Raw genomic sequence first — 19,800 nt, forward strand, 5'->3', positions numbered from 1 at the left:
TATAATTTGAAATGAATGACTCCTTCATTTTGTCCTTATTTATTTAACACCACTTGGTGACTCACAAAAATATGCTCTCACAACATGGAAAATGTTTGGTCATTGTTTATTGACTTGCATCAAATGTTTGTGCTGTAATTTACCTACCTCCCTATTGTTGGAGATACAATATGTAGCAAACTTTGTGCAAATAGCTGTGGGCTCAACATCTTAGAGCAGTACACATGACTTTATTTTGACATATGTGTAATCTTTGGTATAAATTTCTAGGTAGGAGTTCTTGGGATACAGAGTATTCAGTATTTTCTATCACTGATGTATCAAAATCTTTTCACCCAAGAGGCAGTAGTTATCATAAGTCAACTGATTTTTTTTTTCTTGTTATCTTTAGGAAAAACTTGATTTTCAGCACGCTCATGGTTTACAAGAATTGGAATTTATTCAAGGACATTCAGAAACAGAAGCAGCAAGACAGTGTGTTGACCAGTGGCTAAAAATGTCAGGTATCCGTTAGAGATCACATTTGAGTTCTGAACTTCTTGGGAGCCATAGGGTAGAAAGTGTGTGGATTTGATTCCATTGCTAGTGAACATAGATGATACTGAAATTTAGTTTTAGGGATGGAGCAATGATCAGGTGGGAGGAAGAGAACCTCAGTGAGATTCCTGGAACTCACATCAAAAATGCTAGACCTGGCAGCAGCGTGTGTTTCTAATCCCAGTGCTGAGGAGATAGGAACAGGAGATCCCTGGGGCTTGTGGGCCAGTGTACCCTACTTAATAAGTTCAGGCAACTGAGAGACCTTGCTTCCAAAAAGGCATACAGAACCCTAGAAACGACAGACACGGAAGGGACACCCATGCTTTTCTTCTGGCTTCCAAATGTGGTATATACATATGTGAACATGTACATGTGTATATGTGTATAGATGCATGTGCACACACACAGAAATTTAGTTTCAATGGTGCTAATGTCACTCTACAACTGTGGCCTGTTTTTCAGTGGCCTACTTTGCTGTTGACTTCTTTGGGCCAAGTATATTTTGAATGTGAATAAGATAGGTCATCCCTGAGCTCTTTAGATATTTATTAAACATTGTATAAAGTATTCCATGTGTCTCTGGAGAGGTGTGTGACAGTTGGAATTCAAAGTGAGATCTGGTGGTTTATCAGTGTGGCCCGTGCTGACACATTGTAGGAAGTGTTCCCTTGAAATTATTTTAAAGCTTGGCTAGCCTTTTTTATTGTTGTTGTTGTTGCTTTGAGTTTCCTGGAAGGACCACTGAGGAACAGTTTTTTCTGGGTAAGTAATCTGGAACTTTCAAGAGCTAGTAGCAGAATCTTACTTTCCATGTCACTATATCACAGGGAATTTTCTAGATGTTGAACAGTTTAGATTAAAGGGAAAATAAGAATTCAAGGGAAAGAGCATTTTTGATTTAAATAAATGAGGGAGCTTGATTATGTTTGCACACAGGCATGTTTGTGTGTCCCAATAACTGTTTACTTTAAAGCTATTTTCTAAGAAAGATTGTGAGGCTGGGCAGTGGTGGTGCACACCTTTAATCCTGTCACTCAGGAGGCAGAGACAAGTGGATCTCTGTGAGTTTGAGGCAAGCCTGGTCTACAGAGTTAGTTCCAGGACAGACTCCAAAGCTACACAGAGAAACCCTGTCTTGAAAAACAAAAGAAAAAAAAAAAAGAAAAGAAAAGAAAGATTGTAGGATCACCTACTTGATACTATGATCTAATTTCTGTTATTTTGTCATTATTCTGAAGACCCCAGCCCAGTACACAGCTATCTAAAAATAGTAACCTAAGAATTTATGTTATGATGTTATAGGACTCAAAAACAGTGCAATTAATTCTGGGAGAAAAAAATCATTCCAAAGTGGAGGCAGAATGGGGAGGTCCGAGAAGCCAATTTTGTGTCCTATAATGCACTGTAACAAGGAATTTGACAATGGGCACCTTCTTTTAGGACATTTGAAAAGGTAAGTAGGATTCTCAGAATTCAGATGTTGAAGGTTAGTCATCTGGGGGGGACGGGACATTGTTTTGTTTTCTGTAGTGTTGGAGATCCAGTTTAGAATCTTATTCTTGTGTAAACAGTCTTCAAAATGATTTTGTTAAATGAAGTTCAATATATCTTTACTAATACAATTTTAGCTTAATATTTGAAAGTCAGGTTGTTTGTGCTATTTTGATATGTGATTTGTAACTTATATTGAGTTTTATTTTTAAGAAAGCTGGGTAAGATTTTAGATTGTTCTCTATCTAGCATTACAGTTCAGTTGAAATAGTTGTAGAGAAATCCATGCTATAAAAGTAAATTTCAGGAGACAGAGCATTTACAGGTATATTGTCTATCTTATATAATCTGGTATAGCATTCCAAAGTAATTACCTATGGCAGAATTTACAATTAAATACTGTGCTGTTGCCCATTTACTGATTAGCTGAGCTTCTTTCTAGTAGATCATGAGAAAGCAGAGGGTTTTTGCAGTCTCCTTTTCAGATAGCTGAAAGATGAGGAATTGAGAGTTTGGGGCTTCCAGCCATTTTCCTTCACAGATGTCTCAAGGAGAAGTACAGAAAGATTTTTGTGTCTTATGTTCATATGGATCAGCTTCATAAGCAAAGCCGACTGATTTATCTCCTGCAAAGTAGATCTTTCTGATACTACTTCTCTTGGCTGTGTAGGTTTGATCACTCCCCATGTGATCCAACAATTACATTACATGGACCTCTTGCTAATTCCTTTGCTTGTGGTATATGTTATGAACATTTTGCTACTCAACAGCAGTATAGGGATCATCTTCTTGCTAAGGTAAGAGCATGTACTATGAATAGATATCCTTTTTCTAGATGAACATGGAGTTGGTGTAGTTTTTTTTTTCCTGTTGCTCTTAATCTTGTAGTCACTAATAATGCATTAAGATTACCTTGCTCTGTGGTATATGAAATTACCTTATTATACATGCTCTGTGGTTTTGGTCACATGATAGGGAATTGCATCTTATTCTTTAAAAAGAAAATCTTGTGTGTGCGCGTGCGCCTTGGAGGCCAAAAGAAGGTGTTGAATCCTCTAAGCTGGAGTTACAGGTGTGAGCTGTTTCGTGTGGGGGCTGGTAATGAACTTGGGTCCTCTGCATGGGCATTACACTCTTAACCACCGAGCTGTCTCTCCAGCTCTCAAATTCTATTGGTTCTCTCAAATTGACATGGTTTAAGTGATCAAATTCATGTCTCCAAGTTTGTGTGGCAAAGCACCTTTACCTTTTGAGCCATTTCTCTGTCCCTTGTATGCTATATTATTTTAATGTCCCAAAAACATGATAAAAAGAAATTTTCTGGCTTGACTTAACTGGACATTCTATTTCCTATTCCTTCTTCCAATTTTTAGATGGAAGGGGGGGTGGTGTGGTTTTTGGGGTGGATGGTGTGGTTCTGAGATAGGAATTCTCTGTGTAGCCCTGGCCATCCTGGAGCTCTCTCTGTAGATCAGGCTGGCCTCAAACTCCCAGAGATCCTCCTGCCTCTGCCTCCTGAGTGCTGGAATTAAAGGCACGTGTCACCACTGCGCAACAGATATGACATTCTTTTGTAGTAGATACAGTATAGTAAAATTTTATGTATAATTCTTTGATTCTATTGAGCAAATCTTTAAACATTTTTTACTTTGGATCTGCATATAACCTGGAATTGAACTAAAAATAGTTTAAGATTCTTAAATTAGGAGAAATTTGTAGACTGATAGTAAATGCCTTTATTGCTCTTGTCATTGAGAAAATTCTAAATGTAATTCAGAATGTCCTCCTAGATTTTTCTCCTCTGTGGCATTAGTCAAATTAAAACACAATCGAGGGATATGGGGGAATAATGAAAAGAGCATAGAACCAGAGCCAGAGGTACAAAGCTAGCTTTAAATCTCTGATTGGTCTCTTTTAGGGGCATAACTTGTTTATGAGATGTTGGGAGTGGTGGTGATAACTGAAAAAGAAAATGATGCCCCATGGGATTGCTATAAAGATGTTTCAGAGAAACATGTTCAGAATCCTAGTGTGGTCTTGACATGTTCTCAGTATAAATGTGAATTTCCTGTCTTTCCTCTTGTGTCTCAAACACTGTACAATTGTTAAGTTCCCAGTTTCACTGGTAGTACATCTAAGAAGACATGATGTATATTTTAAGATTATTACTGTAAGGATGGTTAATAGGAAAGGTAATTTACAGCAAGCACACACATACTTTTTCTTATAACGTGCAATTTTAAATTTAATTTTGGGATAGAGGAGACTCTAAACCACGTTTATAAAATTAGATGCCACAAAAAATTCTAACCACACCTGGTTGTGCATACCTGTGTGCTCTAGGTCAGCCTCAGGAGACTAAAGCAAGAAAATCTCTTGAGTCCCTGAGAGTTTGACATAAGCTGTATATTAGGACTCTGTCTCAGAAGACAAAAGCTCTACCTAGTTGACTATCCAAAACTTTTAAAGTGGCCATAAGCAAACACTAGTAGATATTTGGAGAAGTATTTACATAACGAAGAATGAGTAAAAGAAGTAGTTCCAGTAACATAGCACTGCTAAAGATGGGAGAAAAGGCTGGCCAGTGGTGGTGCATACCTTTATTCCTAGCACTTGAGCTTGGGAAGCAGAAATAGGGGATTTCTGTGAGTTCAAGGCCAGCCTGGTCTACGGAGTTCGTTCCCAGACAACCAGAGCTGTAACACAGAGAAACCTATCTTGGAAAACAAAACTGAAAACAATTCTAAAGGACATGAGTGAGAAATTCATAAAAGAACACAACCAAATTTCCCAATAAATGTAGGAATGCATGTTCAAACTTAATTGTAGGCAGGGAATTTGAATTAAAATAGTAATGGATTTAAAACCTGCTTGATTGAAAAAAATAAGAAAGATCCCTAGTCTCACTTGCCATTAGGTTCATTCAGTGCTAGGGAATACATACATTGATAGAGCCCTTTTGAAAAGTAATCGTGCAATATCTTTCAGTCTTCAAGTATGCACACCTTCTTGCTATGTAGAGATGCCCGGAATAATGAGAAACAAGTATTTTAAAGGTCATTTACAACATCACTGTTTATAGTGTGTGGTGGTGGGGTAGACCTCAAACCAGAGACACACACAATGAATATTTGACTAATTCAGAATAGATCTTCTCTGTCAACTAGTTGACAGTCAGTAAGAAGTATGGATTCAAGTGGTGCCAGTAGATTTTTGGAAATTTCTACTTATTATGGAATGAAAGAACTAATAAAAGTTTATAAGATGATAGCATTTGATATAAGCATTCTCCTTCATAAATTTCTCAGTATAATTATAAATCATTAAACAGAAAAGGTTATTAAAAGATTATAGTAATCAGTTAAGTTCAGGGTAGAGAGAAAAAGGCATTCAGATTCATAAGTGTATACTGTGGTCATATTTGTATATTAGCATATTATACATGAATTTATCAGAAATGATAAGTGTATAGGAAATAAATGTTCTTTAGTATAAAAGAAAGATGACCATAATATTTTGAGAAAAAAAGGTTAAATTGTATCTATGGTCTCTTGTTAATGGTAAAAGCTACCTAATTCATACTTAGGGAAGAAAAGTAAAAAATTGGTATGAAATTTTTCAAATACATAAAATTGGAAATTTTAAAGTTGATTTTTAAAAAATGTGTTGAGTATTGATTTTAGTTGTAGCATTGGCATGAAATTTTCCAAATACTAATTTTAAAGTTGGAAATTTTAAAGTCCCCTTTTTATTGTGTTAGTTTACACACTGGTCTTAGTTGTGACGTGGCTTTGCCTTTTCTTTTAGGTAGCTGCAGCCGATGGACATAGCAGTAGCCTTCCTCCTCAGGTCATTCAGTGTTTTGCGTGTCCACACTGCTTTCTTCTGTTCACCACCAAGGACGAGTGTTTGAAGCATATGTCTGCAAAGAGTCATTTCCGTCAGAGCTTTAAGCTGGGTGGTATGTTAGTGTGTCACTGCTACATTTCTCTAAAGGATTTATATCTTTGCAAATCATCATACTTTGCAAAACATTGTTTGGCTATGCTTATCAGTTTACAACCATAAAAAGGAAATGCTTTTATTTAAATTCTTATTTTAAGAAAATGTTTATTTGTATCTGTGAATGTGTTTTAGCTCCCTCTTTTTTTTTTTTTTTTTTTTTTTTTCTTTCTTTCTTTCTCTCTCTCTCTCTCTCTCTCTCTCTCTCTCTCTCTCTGTTTTTCTTTTTTTTTTTTTTTTTTACACAGGGTCTTACTTTGTATCCCTGGCTGACCTGGAACTCACTATGTAGGCCAGGCTGGCCTCAAACTCATTATAATCTGCCTGCCTCTGCCTCCCGAGTGCTGGGATTAAAGGAAGGTGCCACTGCCACCCAGCTATGTTTTATGCATTTTGAAGGATGGAAAGAAACTTGCAAGAAACCATCTATTCAGGATAGTATTTTTGTTATCTGGAAGGTATGGGAAATTGGCTCTTCCTCTGCATTTAAGATGCCTTTTAATTTCAGTAGAAGGCACTCTTTGTATTTCAATCTAAAAACTACTAACTATATAACTATCTTTTACATAGCTGATGTTCAGAAAGGAAAGAAGAGAAAGATTGGGTGACTCTCTGTTCAAATTACTTTGCAATTTATAGTTTATTTTGTCTTTCAGATGATAAGTTAACAGCACATCCAATATCATTTCCATCTTTTGCAAAGAAACTTTTGGTCTCTCTGTGCAAAGATGTTCCATTTCAAGTTAAGTGTGTGGCCTGCCGCCAGACTCTGCGATCCCACATGGAGCTCACTGCCCATTTCAGGTTTGTACAGGTCTAAACTTAAGTCATAAAGAAATCATGGTGAGTTTTTCAATAGCGGAAGGGTTCAGCAAGTATTTTCTATTCCATGTGTCTGTCCTTTAAAACAAGGATGTAGTTTTCTGGAATGTAACCCAATCTAGCATGATGAGGGGAGTTGGAAGAGTGGGAGAAGTGTGGCTGGGAAGCATGGAGATGCAGAATAGTAGCCATCAGGCAGAGGGTTCTTCATCCCCAGACTGTTCAGCCTGTCAGCCGGTTCTTAATGAGTCTTGTTCTTTAGCAAAAAAGCAAACATGGATAGAGCATATGCCTGACATAAGTTCATCAATTCTGAATAAGTAGAGCTGGTAGTTGTGGTGCCTACCTATACAACCCTACACTTAGAAGGCTGAGGAGGAAGGATCACAGGTTCAAGGCCAACCTTGGTTTCATGGTGAAACTATCCAAAAGGGGAATAAACTGGGTGGTGGTAGCACATGCCTTTTAATTCCAGTACTCGGAAGGCGAAGGCAGGTGAATCCCTGTGAGTTCAAGGCCAGTCTGGTCTACAGAGACAGGACAGCTAGAGCTGTTACACAGAGAAACCCTGTCTCCAAAAAGTAAACCAAATCAAAAGAAATAAAATAAAAACCAAAAATGGGGGAGGGGCAAGGGCGGACACCCACACACATAAAACAAAACAGGCTTGGGAGGTGTCTCATTGAATAAGAGCACATCATGACTGCTCTTCCAGAAGGCCCAGGTTCAATTTGCAGCGCCCACAACTGTCTGTAACTCCAGTTCCAGGGGACCAGATGCTTTCACCAACACCAGGCACACAAGAAGTAAACAGATGTGTAGACAAAACACCCATACATGTTAAATAGATACAGTTAAATCAATTAATCAATTAAAAAACCCACAATAAAGCTAGAAAACCGCAACAAAAAAGAGTGGAATATTGTCTAGAATTATACAGTGTTCGTCTGTTTCAATGACCTTTCAGAATCTAATTTGCTTCAGAGTCCTTTATCAGTATATTTGATACTGATTGAAGTTTTCTAAAGTTTGCGTTAATATTTTTAATCTTTTGATTCCACTTTTAACCCCTTGTATATGGATTAGAAAGATAAAATAGAGGTGATATAAAAGTATTTTAAGATGATATACTATCACTTAACTGCTTTATTGAAAAATACCGTTTACTACTTATTTATATTGTTATTTTAAAATTCTTATTAAGCAAAGAAAACTTACACTTCTTTTTTTTATTTTTTTAAATCCAAATTAGGGTTCGTTGTCGAAACGCTGGACCTGTAGCCATAGCTGAGAAAAGTATTACTCAGGTTGCAGAAGAATTCATAGTAAGAGGTTATTGTTCAGATTGCAACCAGATCTTTGTGGATGAAACCAGCATCCAAAGTCACAAGAATTCAGGACACAAAATCACAGTTGTGAACTCAGTGGAAGAATCAGTCTTACTTTACTGCCATATCAGTGAAGGCAGTAAGTCTCCTTGTGATTTGCATTTATTCAGCCAACCAAAATTTTCATCACTTAAACGAATTATGTCTGTTAAAGAATCCAGTGCAGAGGATTGTGTCATTCCAAAAAAGAAGCTGAATTTAGGAGGCAAAAGCCATGGAGGAGCAGCCTGTGTGCAGAGACAGAATTCAGCAGTTACAGCCTGGTGTTGTGAGTGCAATCGGCGCTTTCCTAGTGAAGATGCAGTAGAAAGGCATGTCTTCTCAGCAAACACAATGTGTTATAAATGTGTGGTCTGTGGAAAGGTGTGTGAAGATTCGGGGGTCATGCGTTTACACATGAGCCGGTTTCATGGAGGAGCACATTTAAATAACTTTCTATTTTGGTGTCGGACATGTAAAAAAGAGCTAATAAAGAAAGATGCCATCATGGCACACATTACTGAGTTTCATAATGGCCATAGATATTTTTATGAGATGGATGAGGTAGAAGATGAAGTCTTGCCGTCATCGTCTGTGGTGAGTCATTTAGATGCTGACAAACCACCTTCACCCATTACTGTTGTTGATCATCGCCTGACAAGCAGCCCTCCAAGGGGCAGGTGGCAATGCAGGATTTGTGAAGATATGTTTGATTCCCAGGAATGTGTAAAACAGCACTGCATGTCCTTGACAAGTCACCAGTTTCATAGGTACAGCTGTGCCCATTGCAGAAAGACTTTTCATAAAATAGAAACTTTGTACCGACATTGCCAGGATGAGCATGACAATGAGATCAAGGTTAAGTACTTCTGTGGGCTTTGTGATCTTATTTTTAACAAGGAAGAAGCATTTCTGAGTCATTATAAGGATCACCACAGCACAGATTATGTGTTTGTGTCAGAAAAAACTAAAACCTCAATTAAAACTGAGGATGATTTTAAAATAATAGAGACCAGTGATTTGTTAAGCTGTGGTTGTCATGAGAGTTACATCTGTAACGTCAACAGAAAGGAAGATTACGACAGATGTCTTCAGATCATGCTAGATAAAGGTAAACTGTGGTTTCGCTGCAGTTTGTGTTCAGCGACAGCACAGAATTCGGATGACATTACTGCTCACATCCATCAAGTGCATGGAAGAGAAGACAGTGACGAGGGACAGCAGTATGTGATCAAGTGTGGCGTCTGCACCACAGCGTTTCAGAATGCCGAGAGTGCTCAGCAGCACTTCCACAGAAAGCATGGCGCCTGCCAGAAACCCGGTGGGACTAATGGTGGATCTGACAGAGGAAGCATGGGCAAGTTTGCTGCCAGTGTGTCACATGCTGAGAAAAAACCAAAGCAGACAAACTATCAGAAACATTCAGACGTGGAGAAAGGAGCTGAGCATGACGCCAGCTGCCAGAATATAGGTATGACTTTGTAGCATGGGGCAAGTTTCCCACTCTCACTGGAACTTAGTGTGTGTACTCACTCACTCACCGTCAAAAGCTGAGGGAATGCTGAGATCAGAGGTGTCCGCTGCTGACCAGCCAGTGTACAGTCTCAGGGTTCTGCCGTCTTTAATAATAGAGATCTCTTTATGAGAGTATTGAAAAATAACAGGTGTTGCTACTCCTTAAAGATTCTTAAAGTCATTCCATCTGTATCTTTGTGTGTGTGTGTGTGTGTGTGTGTGTGTGTATGTATGCGCATGCACGTGCGCGCACCTTTATCTTTCTGTGTGTGCTGTGTTTAGCCTTTTACATGCTAAGCAAGTGCTGTATCATGAGCTACATGACTAGCCCTAGGTAAATTGCTTTTATATCTCTTTGGGCTTGTTCTTATTTAAATGTTTTTTAAATTTATTTACTCTAAGGATTTTTGTTTGAGTTTTTTTTTTTTTTTTTTTAAAGACAAGATTTCACACATTAGCCTAGGTTAGCCTGAAGCTTATTTTGTAGCATAGATGGCCTAGAGATTGTGCCTATTCTTCTGCCCCTTAAGTACTGGGATTACAGTCACAAGCTATCATTCCCCACTTGGCCTATTCTTTAAACATGAGAAATCATAAATGTAATTTAAGATTACTTTGCAACATAGTTTTGTAGTAAATAATTAGTGATTAGAAGTAGAACTAGAAAGGTGGGTGTGAAGTTGGAAGGCAAATCCCTTCCTGTACACTTCCTTTGAACTTTCCCTCCATATGACTGGGTTAAGTAAATAGTTCTTTATGGTATTTAAAAGTTTAATTTTTTTGGCTAGATACAATAAATCTGTAGACTTTTGAATATTAACCTGGTGAATTGTAAAAGGCAGAGTAAAAACAGTGAATAAATTTTGGCTGATAAAATACAAATTCTGTGGTTCATGTTTTATTCTTTGGATTGTTTATTTGTAAAGTAGCATTTCAATAATATTTCAAGTAATAGTTTTTAACATTTTTCACAATCTGTCCACATGATGTAAGACCTCTGCAAGGGCCTGTGTACCTAGAAACTCCTGGTATCAGCTGAAAAACAAAGAAACCCTTTGGTTCTTGCCCCTGCTATAGCACTTGCTGAATTCCAAGACATTGTCCAGGGTAGAGTACCTTGCTTCAGCCTCCCTGGCGATACATAGCCACTCTGGGCCTTGGCTTAGAGTTGGCTGGGAGCATGTGTGGAGTTCCAAAAAAGTGAAACAGTAGCTACACTATTTTATCTTTTCTTGTGCTTTTCCTTTGGTCTTTCATTGTGTTGGGGGGAAATGTGTGTTTGTCTGTTGGACAGAAGATGCCTGCAGCATCTAAGCCTAAGATTTCTAAGAGCTAGGGATAGCGCATGAAAGTGATACACTGAAGAGAGGCCTCTGTTAGGCCTACTAGAAAATACTCATTTACAAATATTCCAAGGTTTGCATGAACATCACAGACACTATCAGGCCTTGTCAAGATGGAAAAGCTTGAAAGGGAGGTAGGCTAAGCAGTGATGAACAGGAGATGAAAGAAGAACCCAAGAGAGAACCAAGATGTAGGTAGTAACTTCTACCAGCACCTATTTCTCATTCCGGTGGGATCAGGCTTTGAAGTTACCTTGTGGCCTCATAAATGTTTAATCGTCAAGGCAGAGGGCTACTAATAAATCAGTCAAGACTAAGAAAAGCAAGTTTTTGTGCCAAGAGCATTCTTGGTAAATAACCTTGACAATCATATTTGTAGGGCTTTATTGTGTCACCCAGACTGCCATCAAACCTTGATCTTCCTTCCTGCCTCAAGAGTGTTGGGTTGAAGATGTGTGCTACCTAACTGGTACTTCTTCATTTTAAAAGTTCCTTTGAGCCTTCCTAAATGGAACATTAGGACATAATTTAATGCTACTATGTATTAGTCTACTAGATTATTTTTGTGTGTTTCTGTTTTGATATAAGTTAATGAATCTTTTCATGCACACTGAATATTTATGGATAAGGGAATTTAGTCTTAAAATTTGGACTCCTATTCGACCTAGTACATTAATTTGCTAAAAATAACTTTATTTTCAACAAAAAATTAATTTCTAGCACAAATGACTTTAGCCAGTCGTGGTAGTGCATGCCTGTAGTCTTAGCACTTGGGAAGTGAAGGCCAAAGGGTTCAAGGCCAGCCTTGATAACAGAGTGAGTTTGAGTCCATTCTGGACTAAGTGAGATCCTGTCTCAAAATAAAAGAAAAACACAAAGGCCTTACAGTCAAAAGGAAAGTTTTAAGAAGAATATATGATCAGGTGTGAAATATCTTAAAAGTGTTTACAGATTTGGATTCCTTGAAAAGGTTTCGATAGAGATGAATAATAGGAACAATTAACGTTTTTGCATAGTGGGCCTCTAATGTCTTCTAGACTTGAGAAATTTGAATATTTATGGAGCATTCTTACTGAATTTATGTTGTGTTTTCTTTGTGTGTGTTCTTAGAGGAGGAAGTTGAGCTTCCAGATGTGGACTACCTGCGAACCATGACTCATATAGTCTTTGTAGATTTTGATAACTGGTCGAACTTTTTTGGTCATCTACCTGGGCACCTTAATCAAGGAACGTTTATTTGGGGCTTTCAAGGTATGGTTAAGAAGGAAAGCGTTAGAGGCACTTCTTCTGAGAAAGTGATTCATTTAAAAAGGTCCCTTTGAGCCTTCCTGAATAGAACATGAAAACATAGCTTGAGTATTATTACTGTGCATTGCTCTGCTAGATTACTTGTTCACATTTATTTTACTTTATGTATATGTGTGTAGAGTTCAGAGGACAGTTTGTGGGAATCTATTCCCTTCATACATTGTGTGGGTTTCAGGGACCAATCTTAGTTCATCAGTCTTGGTGGCAAGCATCTTTACCCACTAGCTATCTGGATGCTGATCTAGATTTTTGTTTTTGTTAACATATTTCTATGGAAAGTATTAGCTCTGTTAACCCAGAATTTATGCATCTTTTGATACACATTGAAGAAGGATTCATTTAAACACCTATAATGTGTCAGGCTTTTAAAATACAAGAAAGCAGGCTGAGAGAATTGTATAAAATCATAATATAACTTAAAAACAAAATTCAAAAGCTGGAGAGATAACTGACTGCTCTTCCAGAGGACCTGGGTTCATTTCCCAGCACCCACATGGCAGCTCACAACTCTCTGTAACCCTGATTTCAGAGGATCTGATACCCTCTCACAAATATACAGGCAGGTATAACTTCAAGGCACATTAAGAAATAAATCTTTAAAACAAACAAAAAACCAAAATTCAAGGAAGCAGACTTGGAAGCTTGTGTTTTGTTACAGTATTACTAGAAAGCAGAGTTATCTCTTGAGCTGTGGTCTCCTAGCTATGGGACTGTTGTTGTTTTCAGCATGCCACCATTGCCTTTTCAGTTCATTGTTGCTATTTATGAAGAACCACTTTACTAGATGGTTCCATAAACCACTGACCAGACCTATGGGAAGGAATTCTCTGATTTAGTGTAGTGAGTGTCTGGTACAGGTCATTTTTCAGAGGAAATGACATACAAAGATAAGGATTAACATTGAAGATAGAAACATACTGATCTGGATAAATTAGCCAATCTAATGTTTTATTAAGTCTAGCTCTGCTGATTGCCTCACTCTTTTAGTTTTTAAAACTCCTTGTTAATTTCACTTATATATATTTCATTTTCACCCTGTCACCATCTCACATCACTTCTACTACCCCTACTTGGTAAAAACGTGCTCCTTCTATTTTCATGTCTTTTTTTCTTTCTTTCTTTCTTTCTTTCTTTTTTTTTTTTTTTTTTCCTTTCATGAGTATGGGTTGGAGATTCTTTAGTAGAGCATGGGCAGTTTAGTAGAGCATGACAGTGACTTTGCCACTCAAGCCAATGACTCTGTCTCCAGCAACCAGATGCTCCTCACCAGTTGCTTTTGGAATGTTGATGGCCACCTGGTGTAGGTCCTCACAGCTGCTGTGAGTGAGTTCTCAATTGAGGCCCATGACATGTCCAGAAGACAGTGCTTCAGAGCACTCTTCCAGCCACTGGCTCTTACATTCTTTATGCTTCCTTTTCCATTGTGTTTTGTGGGCATTGGAGGGGGTTACAAAGATGTAACTGATCATTCAGCCATCAATTGTCTCAGGACTTTAACTAGTCATGAGTCTCTGATTTAACTTGAGCCCATATAAGAGAAGCCTCTCTGAGGAAGATTGAGAGCAAGAGTAGTACTAACCTAGGGGTATAAACAGAAAGCCTTAGATACTATGCATCATTTTTATCCACTGATTTTGGCATACTTGTAAGACCAAATTTTGAATTCATGTACCATTCTGTTAACTTTTTTTTTTTTTTTTTTACTCTGCTCACTATCCATATGAACTTAAGAAAAGTTATTTTTTATGTGTATGGGCATTTATCTGTATATATGCCTGTGTATTACCTGCTAGTTCTCATCCTGAAACTGGAGTTATAGACAGTTGTGAACTACCTGTGGGTTCTGGGAATCAAAAAGACCAGTTCTCTGGAAGAACAGCCAGTGCTCTTAACTACTGAGACATCTCTCCATGCCCTACCCCATGAACTTGTACATATGTAGGTAGATTAAAGGAGTCAGTCTCCATTCCGAAGACTGTAAAGCAACACGATGGAGATGCCTCTGGTGGGACTGATACAGCATCTCATATAGCTTCAGGCTGGCCTGAAACGCGCTTTGTAGCTGAGGCTTTCCTTGAACTCCGGGTCATCATGCCTCCACCCTACATGAGTATGCACCACCAGGCCTGGTTTATGTGGTGCTGGAGATCTAACCAAAGGCTTTGTACATTCTAGTACATTTGTACTATAATAAACTGAGTTACATCTGTGGGTACGTTCCCTCACATTGTAGTTTAGTATTTTTAAGGAAAAAAATTTTTATAGGTTATATTTTACCTTGAAAAGGTTGTCAGACGTCTATTTCCCTGCTTGACTATCATTTATATTTTTTTTCTAAAATAATAGGAGGAAACACCAATTGGAAGCCCCCACTCAGCTGTAAGGTCTATAATTACTTGAACAGGATTGGATGCTTCTTTCTTCATCCTCGCTGTAGTAAAAGAAAAGATGCTGCTGATTTTGCCATATGTATGCATGTAAGTAGGCGTTTTATAAAATGCAGGATACGTTTGGATTTCTTCCCACTGGAACTGGAATGACAGCATAGTTCATTATTCAGTGTGGGTTTTATGAAACTTTCTGCATCAGGTCTGCTTGCTGCTGTATGGTCTGGTAAGGGCCCACCACATATTTAATTACTGCTTATTTGGTCCTCTCGGAGATCTTCATCTGTATAGTTATGTATGGAGCAAATAGTTGATGATAACTATACTTGTTGTGTACTAATACACTTTCACATTTTAATACCTCAAACTGAGAAGCACTGTACAAATCACTGTAGTCCAAATGCACTTTGCATTTACATCTGCCTATGCCAGTCATCCAACGGAACTACTGAGCCAGGACTCACTTTATATTAAGTACTTTGCTTGAATGTTTTATATCACTCATGTAATGTGAATGAATGCTTTTGCAGACATGTCATTTGCTCTTTTAACCTCAAGCAATTCCTTCTTCCTCTGGTTGAATTACACAGTTCACCTATCGTACATCTTCCCTGTGAAGGTTTCTTTGCCACCTTCTTGGATCAGTGGCCTTTTTGGGTCCCTCCGTCATATACGTGCCCCTTTGTACATGTAGTTTGGCTGTTTCTTTTTCCTTAATGGTACACATGTAGGTTATCTTGTATTATTGACATCTTATATTTGACTAAATGTATATCATATCATTTATGAAGACTGGCTAGGAAATGATTCTAACATACTTTCTTAGGGGTGTGCTCATTGTGAAATAGATTTTACTTGATTTGAAACTTGCAGATTTCTAAGAACCTGTGCCGTTTGCTCTAATTTAGGCTGGCCGACTAGATGAACAACTGCCCAAGCAAATTCCCTTCACTATCCTCTCAGGAGACCAAGGTTTTCTGGAACTAGAGAATCAATTTAAGAAGACTCAGCGGCCAGCTCATATACTGAACCCTCACCACTTAGAAGGAGACATGATGTGTGCCTTGTTAAATAGCATATCTGATACTACCAAAGGTATGCCGCTGCCATCACAGTGCAAACCACCCAAGAGGAGATTTCACTGCTGAGAGAAACCAATAAAATGCTGTCTGCTAGTGAACTGTTGTCTGCTTCCTAAACCTTTGTGCTTTCATAAATCTGTCTTTTTATCCTTTCTTGTGTACTTGTTTGTTTTGAGCAGGGTCTCATAGCTCAGGCTGGCCTCAAACTTCTGTCTGGTACAGGATGATGTAGCAGAGGCTAGCCTTGAACTCCTAATCCTCCTGTCTCTTCCTCCCATCATGCCTGGCATTATATTGTCATTCGTTAGTATTTCAGAATGAGGATAATTCACAGAATTTTTTTGATTTTTTTTTTTTTTTTAGTTCAAATTAGGAACAAACTTGTTTCACATATCAATCCCTTCTCCCTCTCCCTCCCTCACCCCATCTCCCCCCCCCCGACCTACCCCAGAGTTTTCTTCTTAGATAAATAGGAAGCCTTTTAGCTAAAGTAATCTCTACTAATGTGGATAACAGAAGTATTGGCTTTAATCTATATATGCATACTTTACTGAAGCTGATACAGATCTATCTCTGTTGTTGACACAGTCACTAGTGGAAATTGCATGAAATATGAACATAACATGGAAGATTTATAGAGCTCAAATTCCAGAATTATCCTTGAGGTGCTGTCAAGTCATTAATCTGATTCAGCATAAGTGATACTGATTCTTCACTTCAAACTATAGTTTCAACCTATAGAACATCTAGCATAATCTTCATAGAATCTTTATGCATTATCTCTGTTACTCATTTATGATTCTGGCTTACTGTTTCAGCTGAAATGTGTTGGTACACATCTACTGCTCTAGAGTTGACAGAGCCCAGCAGCGTATTTTTGAAGTTTTGACTCTTCCAGTCTGAATTCACAGAAATTTTATACAGCCGTTTTTATTCTACTAGATAAAAATCAATATCCACTTGTATAAAATATATATTCATGTCTTAAAACATAGGAAAGCTTAGAATTCATATTATTGTTTGGTTTTTGAAATTGCAAATTTATCTTCAGAGTTTTAGAAAGTATAGTCTTCGATCTGAATGAATCCAATTTTGTCAGAAAATGAGGTGTTAATAGATAAACAAGAAAACAAAAAATAAAGCAATACCTAGAAGAAAAGTTATACTATTTGAGAGGTTGCCCATGACACCGTGAAGTGCTGATGAGCCTCTAAGTCCTTGGGTAGAGTGGCTGGCACTTTCCTGATCATCTTTGTGAGTTTGTCTGTGGTTAAGAATACTGACGTTCAGTTTCACCACCCAGTATTTTAAAAAGAAAGTAGTCATAGGAATTCTTTTTTTTCCCTAATTTATGACATAAATATGAAGAGAATACAAGAGTGATATTTTAATATTCTAATGGACAGCTATGGTGATTCACACTTGGTGCATCTAGCAACTGAGAGGCTGAAGCAGGAGGATAGCTGTGAGTTCCGGGACAGCTTGGGCTACAAAGTGAGACCCTGTTTCTGAATATAACAACCCAAAAAAGAAATAAAGGAAAAAATAAAAGCCCTAGTAATGATATATGAGACCATCTCAAATAAAACAAATAATGAAGCTGGTGTGGTGTCATATGACTGAAATCCAGCCCTTAGGGGAACTGAGCCATTGGGAGTTGACAGCTGGCTTTGGTTAATGTATACACAAAAAGTCACAGTATTGATACAAGATTAAAAAGGAAAATGAGCTCTTCCGTATTTGTACCATACCTTAGTTCTGAATATTATCTTTCTAGCCTCTAATTTTTATTTTCATCCACTTAATTTTTCTATCTAGGACTTTCTTTAAAAAACGAAAAACCAAACAATTATAAAAAACCAACAAAACCCCTGTTCCTCTGTGTCACTCCTATTCTTATTAGCAGCCTCCATTTGTGCCTTGCTACACTAGAGCAGCGTCATCTTTCTTTTCGAGCTCCAGTGTGGGGACTGTTTCTTAGGGACTTGAGGATGTGAGATCTGCTGTAGACAGCCTGTGTTGCTGTGGTTTGCAGTGAGTACCATGTGTGAGGAGGTCTGTGTGGGGGCCCTGGGTTGGAGGTAAGAAGCAGTTTCCTGGCAACTGTTTTCATGCATCCGTAGTCCATAGTCCTTTACTATATTGCTATACCCAGAATTCCTTTTTCCTTACTGCTTTGGGAGGAACTTTGTGAAATGCAAAGATTGTGCCCCAAAAAAGGAAGGGCATGGGCTTTGATTGATGGCTAACTTTGTAGCTTCTTAGCTGAGTGATCTCAGACAGGTTACTCTATTTTTCTGAACCTTATTTTTATATCTTTTAGGTTATAAGCATTGGTGATCTGTATGACTATGTCTAACACAGTATATAAAGCACTTTAGATGTTCAGAGAATCAGACTATATTTTTTTAGGACTGCCATAAAAAAGAACTATTCCTAGCCACTGTGTTTCTAAAGTAGTAAAAGTGACAGGGATCATTGCAGAACAAGGGGCAGGAAGAGTGTCCGAACCAGAGGTGGTGGGTGCCTGTATGGAAACTGTCTTCCAGACACAGCTGGGCAGCCTCACATGGGAGCTCACAGCTGTTGTGACACATACAACAAACTCAAGCCAGCCCAAATCGCCAGCCTGGAAAGGGGAGGTGGGCATGAAGTCCTACCACAGGCTGGGGAGCTGCTAGCAATTGATAGCTGCTGTGGCAGGGGTGTTCTGTCTGTAGATTTCTTGGCAGTTTTCTTAAGACTGTAGTTGTGGGATAGGGGATTCACTAGAGCCTTTTGAGAATCTGTTGAAAGCTTTCTCTGAAAAGTGAATGGATAGTATTACATAAAAGTTTTAGGTTTGTCTCCATAGTAGGCTCTAACCAGCAAGCAGAACTCTGATTTTTAGGATACAACAGAAGTGCTTTTGCTTTCTGTTACAGTGTTGCTGAGACTTGAAGCTAACCTTGTGTATGCTGGCAGACACTCTTGGCAGTTAGCTCTAGCTCCAGCCCTGCAACAGCTTATTCTGTAGGTAACACAGCAGGAAGTTCTCTCACAAACAGATGTTTGAGTCTCATTCTCAGAAATTGAATATTGCCAAGGTCGAATGCAGTATTTATTAGAAGGGAGAGTCCTGTATAATCAGAAACAGCTATTTGAATAGTGGCATGAGGATCAGTGACACGTGGTATCTTATCCTTGGAGAATTTAGCTGTTGTAAACTTTTCAGTTAATTGGAAATTTTTTTGAGAAATATTTAGCTTAGTAAAAATTGTAAAATGGCCCAGGCGATGGTGGCACACACCTTTAATCCCTGCACTTGGGGGGCAGAGGTGGGCAGATCTCTGTGAGGTCAAGGCCAGCCTGTTCTACAAAGTGAGTTTCAGGACAGAGAAACTCTGTCTCGAAAAACCAAAATAAAGAAAAAGAAACCAAAAAAACCCCAAAAAACAAAAAACCCAAAACAAAATCAAATAGAGCTACTTGGAGTTGCTAGTTCCATATATCAATGTCCAGTTACTTGGCCCTACGTCATTTTCTGTGTGTGCAGGGTCGGGGAGCCAGGTAGCTTTAACCAGTAGTTTTTCTTCCAGGTCTCTGAAAATCAGTTACTTTTCAGTCATGGTGAGCCTTTAAATTAAATTTTGTTGTATCATGGTTTTTGCCTTGATTTTATTTCTATACAATATATGTAAAAATCCTTATTGAGACATGAAAATCTATTGCAGTTTTGTCCTGATTGACTCTTTGGTGGTCTTATCTTTCATCAATTCTATTTTCTATTGCATTCCTTCCTAAAAGGTGCCAGGGAGCCTGGAGTTGGTGGTACACACCTGTAACTTCATAACTCAGAAACTTTAAAATCGACGCTGGCCTAATGAGACCCTTGCTCCAACAGTAAAAAACAAAAACTTAGAATATTTCAGTAGTTTTTCCTAGTAGTCCTAATCAGGGGTGC

At 38.2% G+C, this 19,800-nt stretch overlaps 1 protein-coding gene across 3 annotated transcripts in view; it reads left to right on the forward strand.

The window, feature by feature from the left end:
* Positions 1-19,800, forward strand: part of Znf451 (zinc finger protein 451) — a 61,174-nt gene that overhangs the window by 31,811 nt on the left and 9,563 nt on the right. For 2 of the 3 annotated variants that reach the window (XM_027386927.2, XM_027386926.2), the window contains exons 5-13: positions 392-503; positions 1,843-1,993; positions 2,702-2,828; positions 5,839-5,992; positions 6,690-6,837; positions 8,108-9,693; positions 12,191-12,331; positions 14,735-14,865; positions 15,684-15,870. In XM_027386927.2, coding sequence (XP_027242728.1) covers positions 392-503; positions 1,843-1,993; positions 2,702-2,828; positions 5,839-5,992; positions 6,690-6,837; positions 8,108-9,693; positions 12,191-12,331; positions 14,735-14,865; positions 15,684-15,870 — 2,737 coding nt within the window. The remainder of the gene's footprint in view (positions 1-391; positions 504-1,842; positions 1,994-2,701; positions 2,829-5,838; positions 5,993-6,689; positions 6,838-8,107; positions 9,694-12,190; positions 12,332-14,734; positions 14,866-15,683; positions 15,871-19,800) is intronic. The other variant, XM_035453501.1, reaches the window with a different exon arrangement.

Source organism: Cricetulus griseus, assembly GCF_003668045.3.
Source record: "Cricetulus griseus strain 17A/GY chromosome 1 unlocalized genomic scaffold, alternate assembly CriGri-PICRH-1.0 chr1_1, whole genome shotgun sequence".
NCBI classification, from domain to species: Eukaryota; Metazoa; Chordata; class Mammalia; order Rodentia; family Cricetidae; genus Cricetulus; species Cricetulus griseus.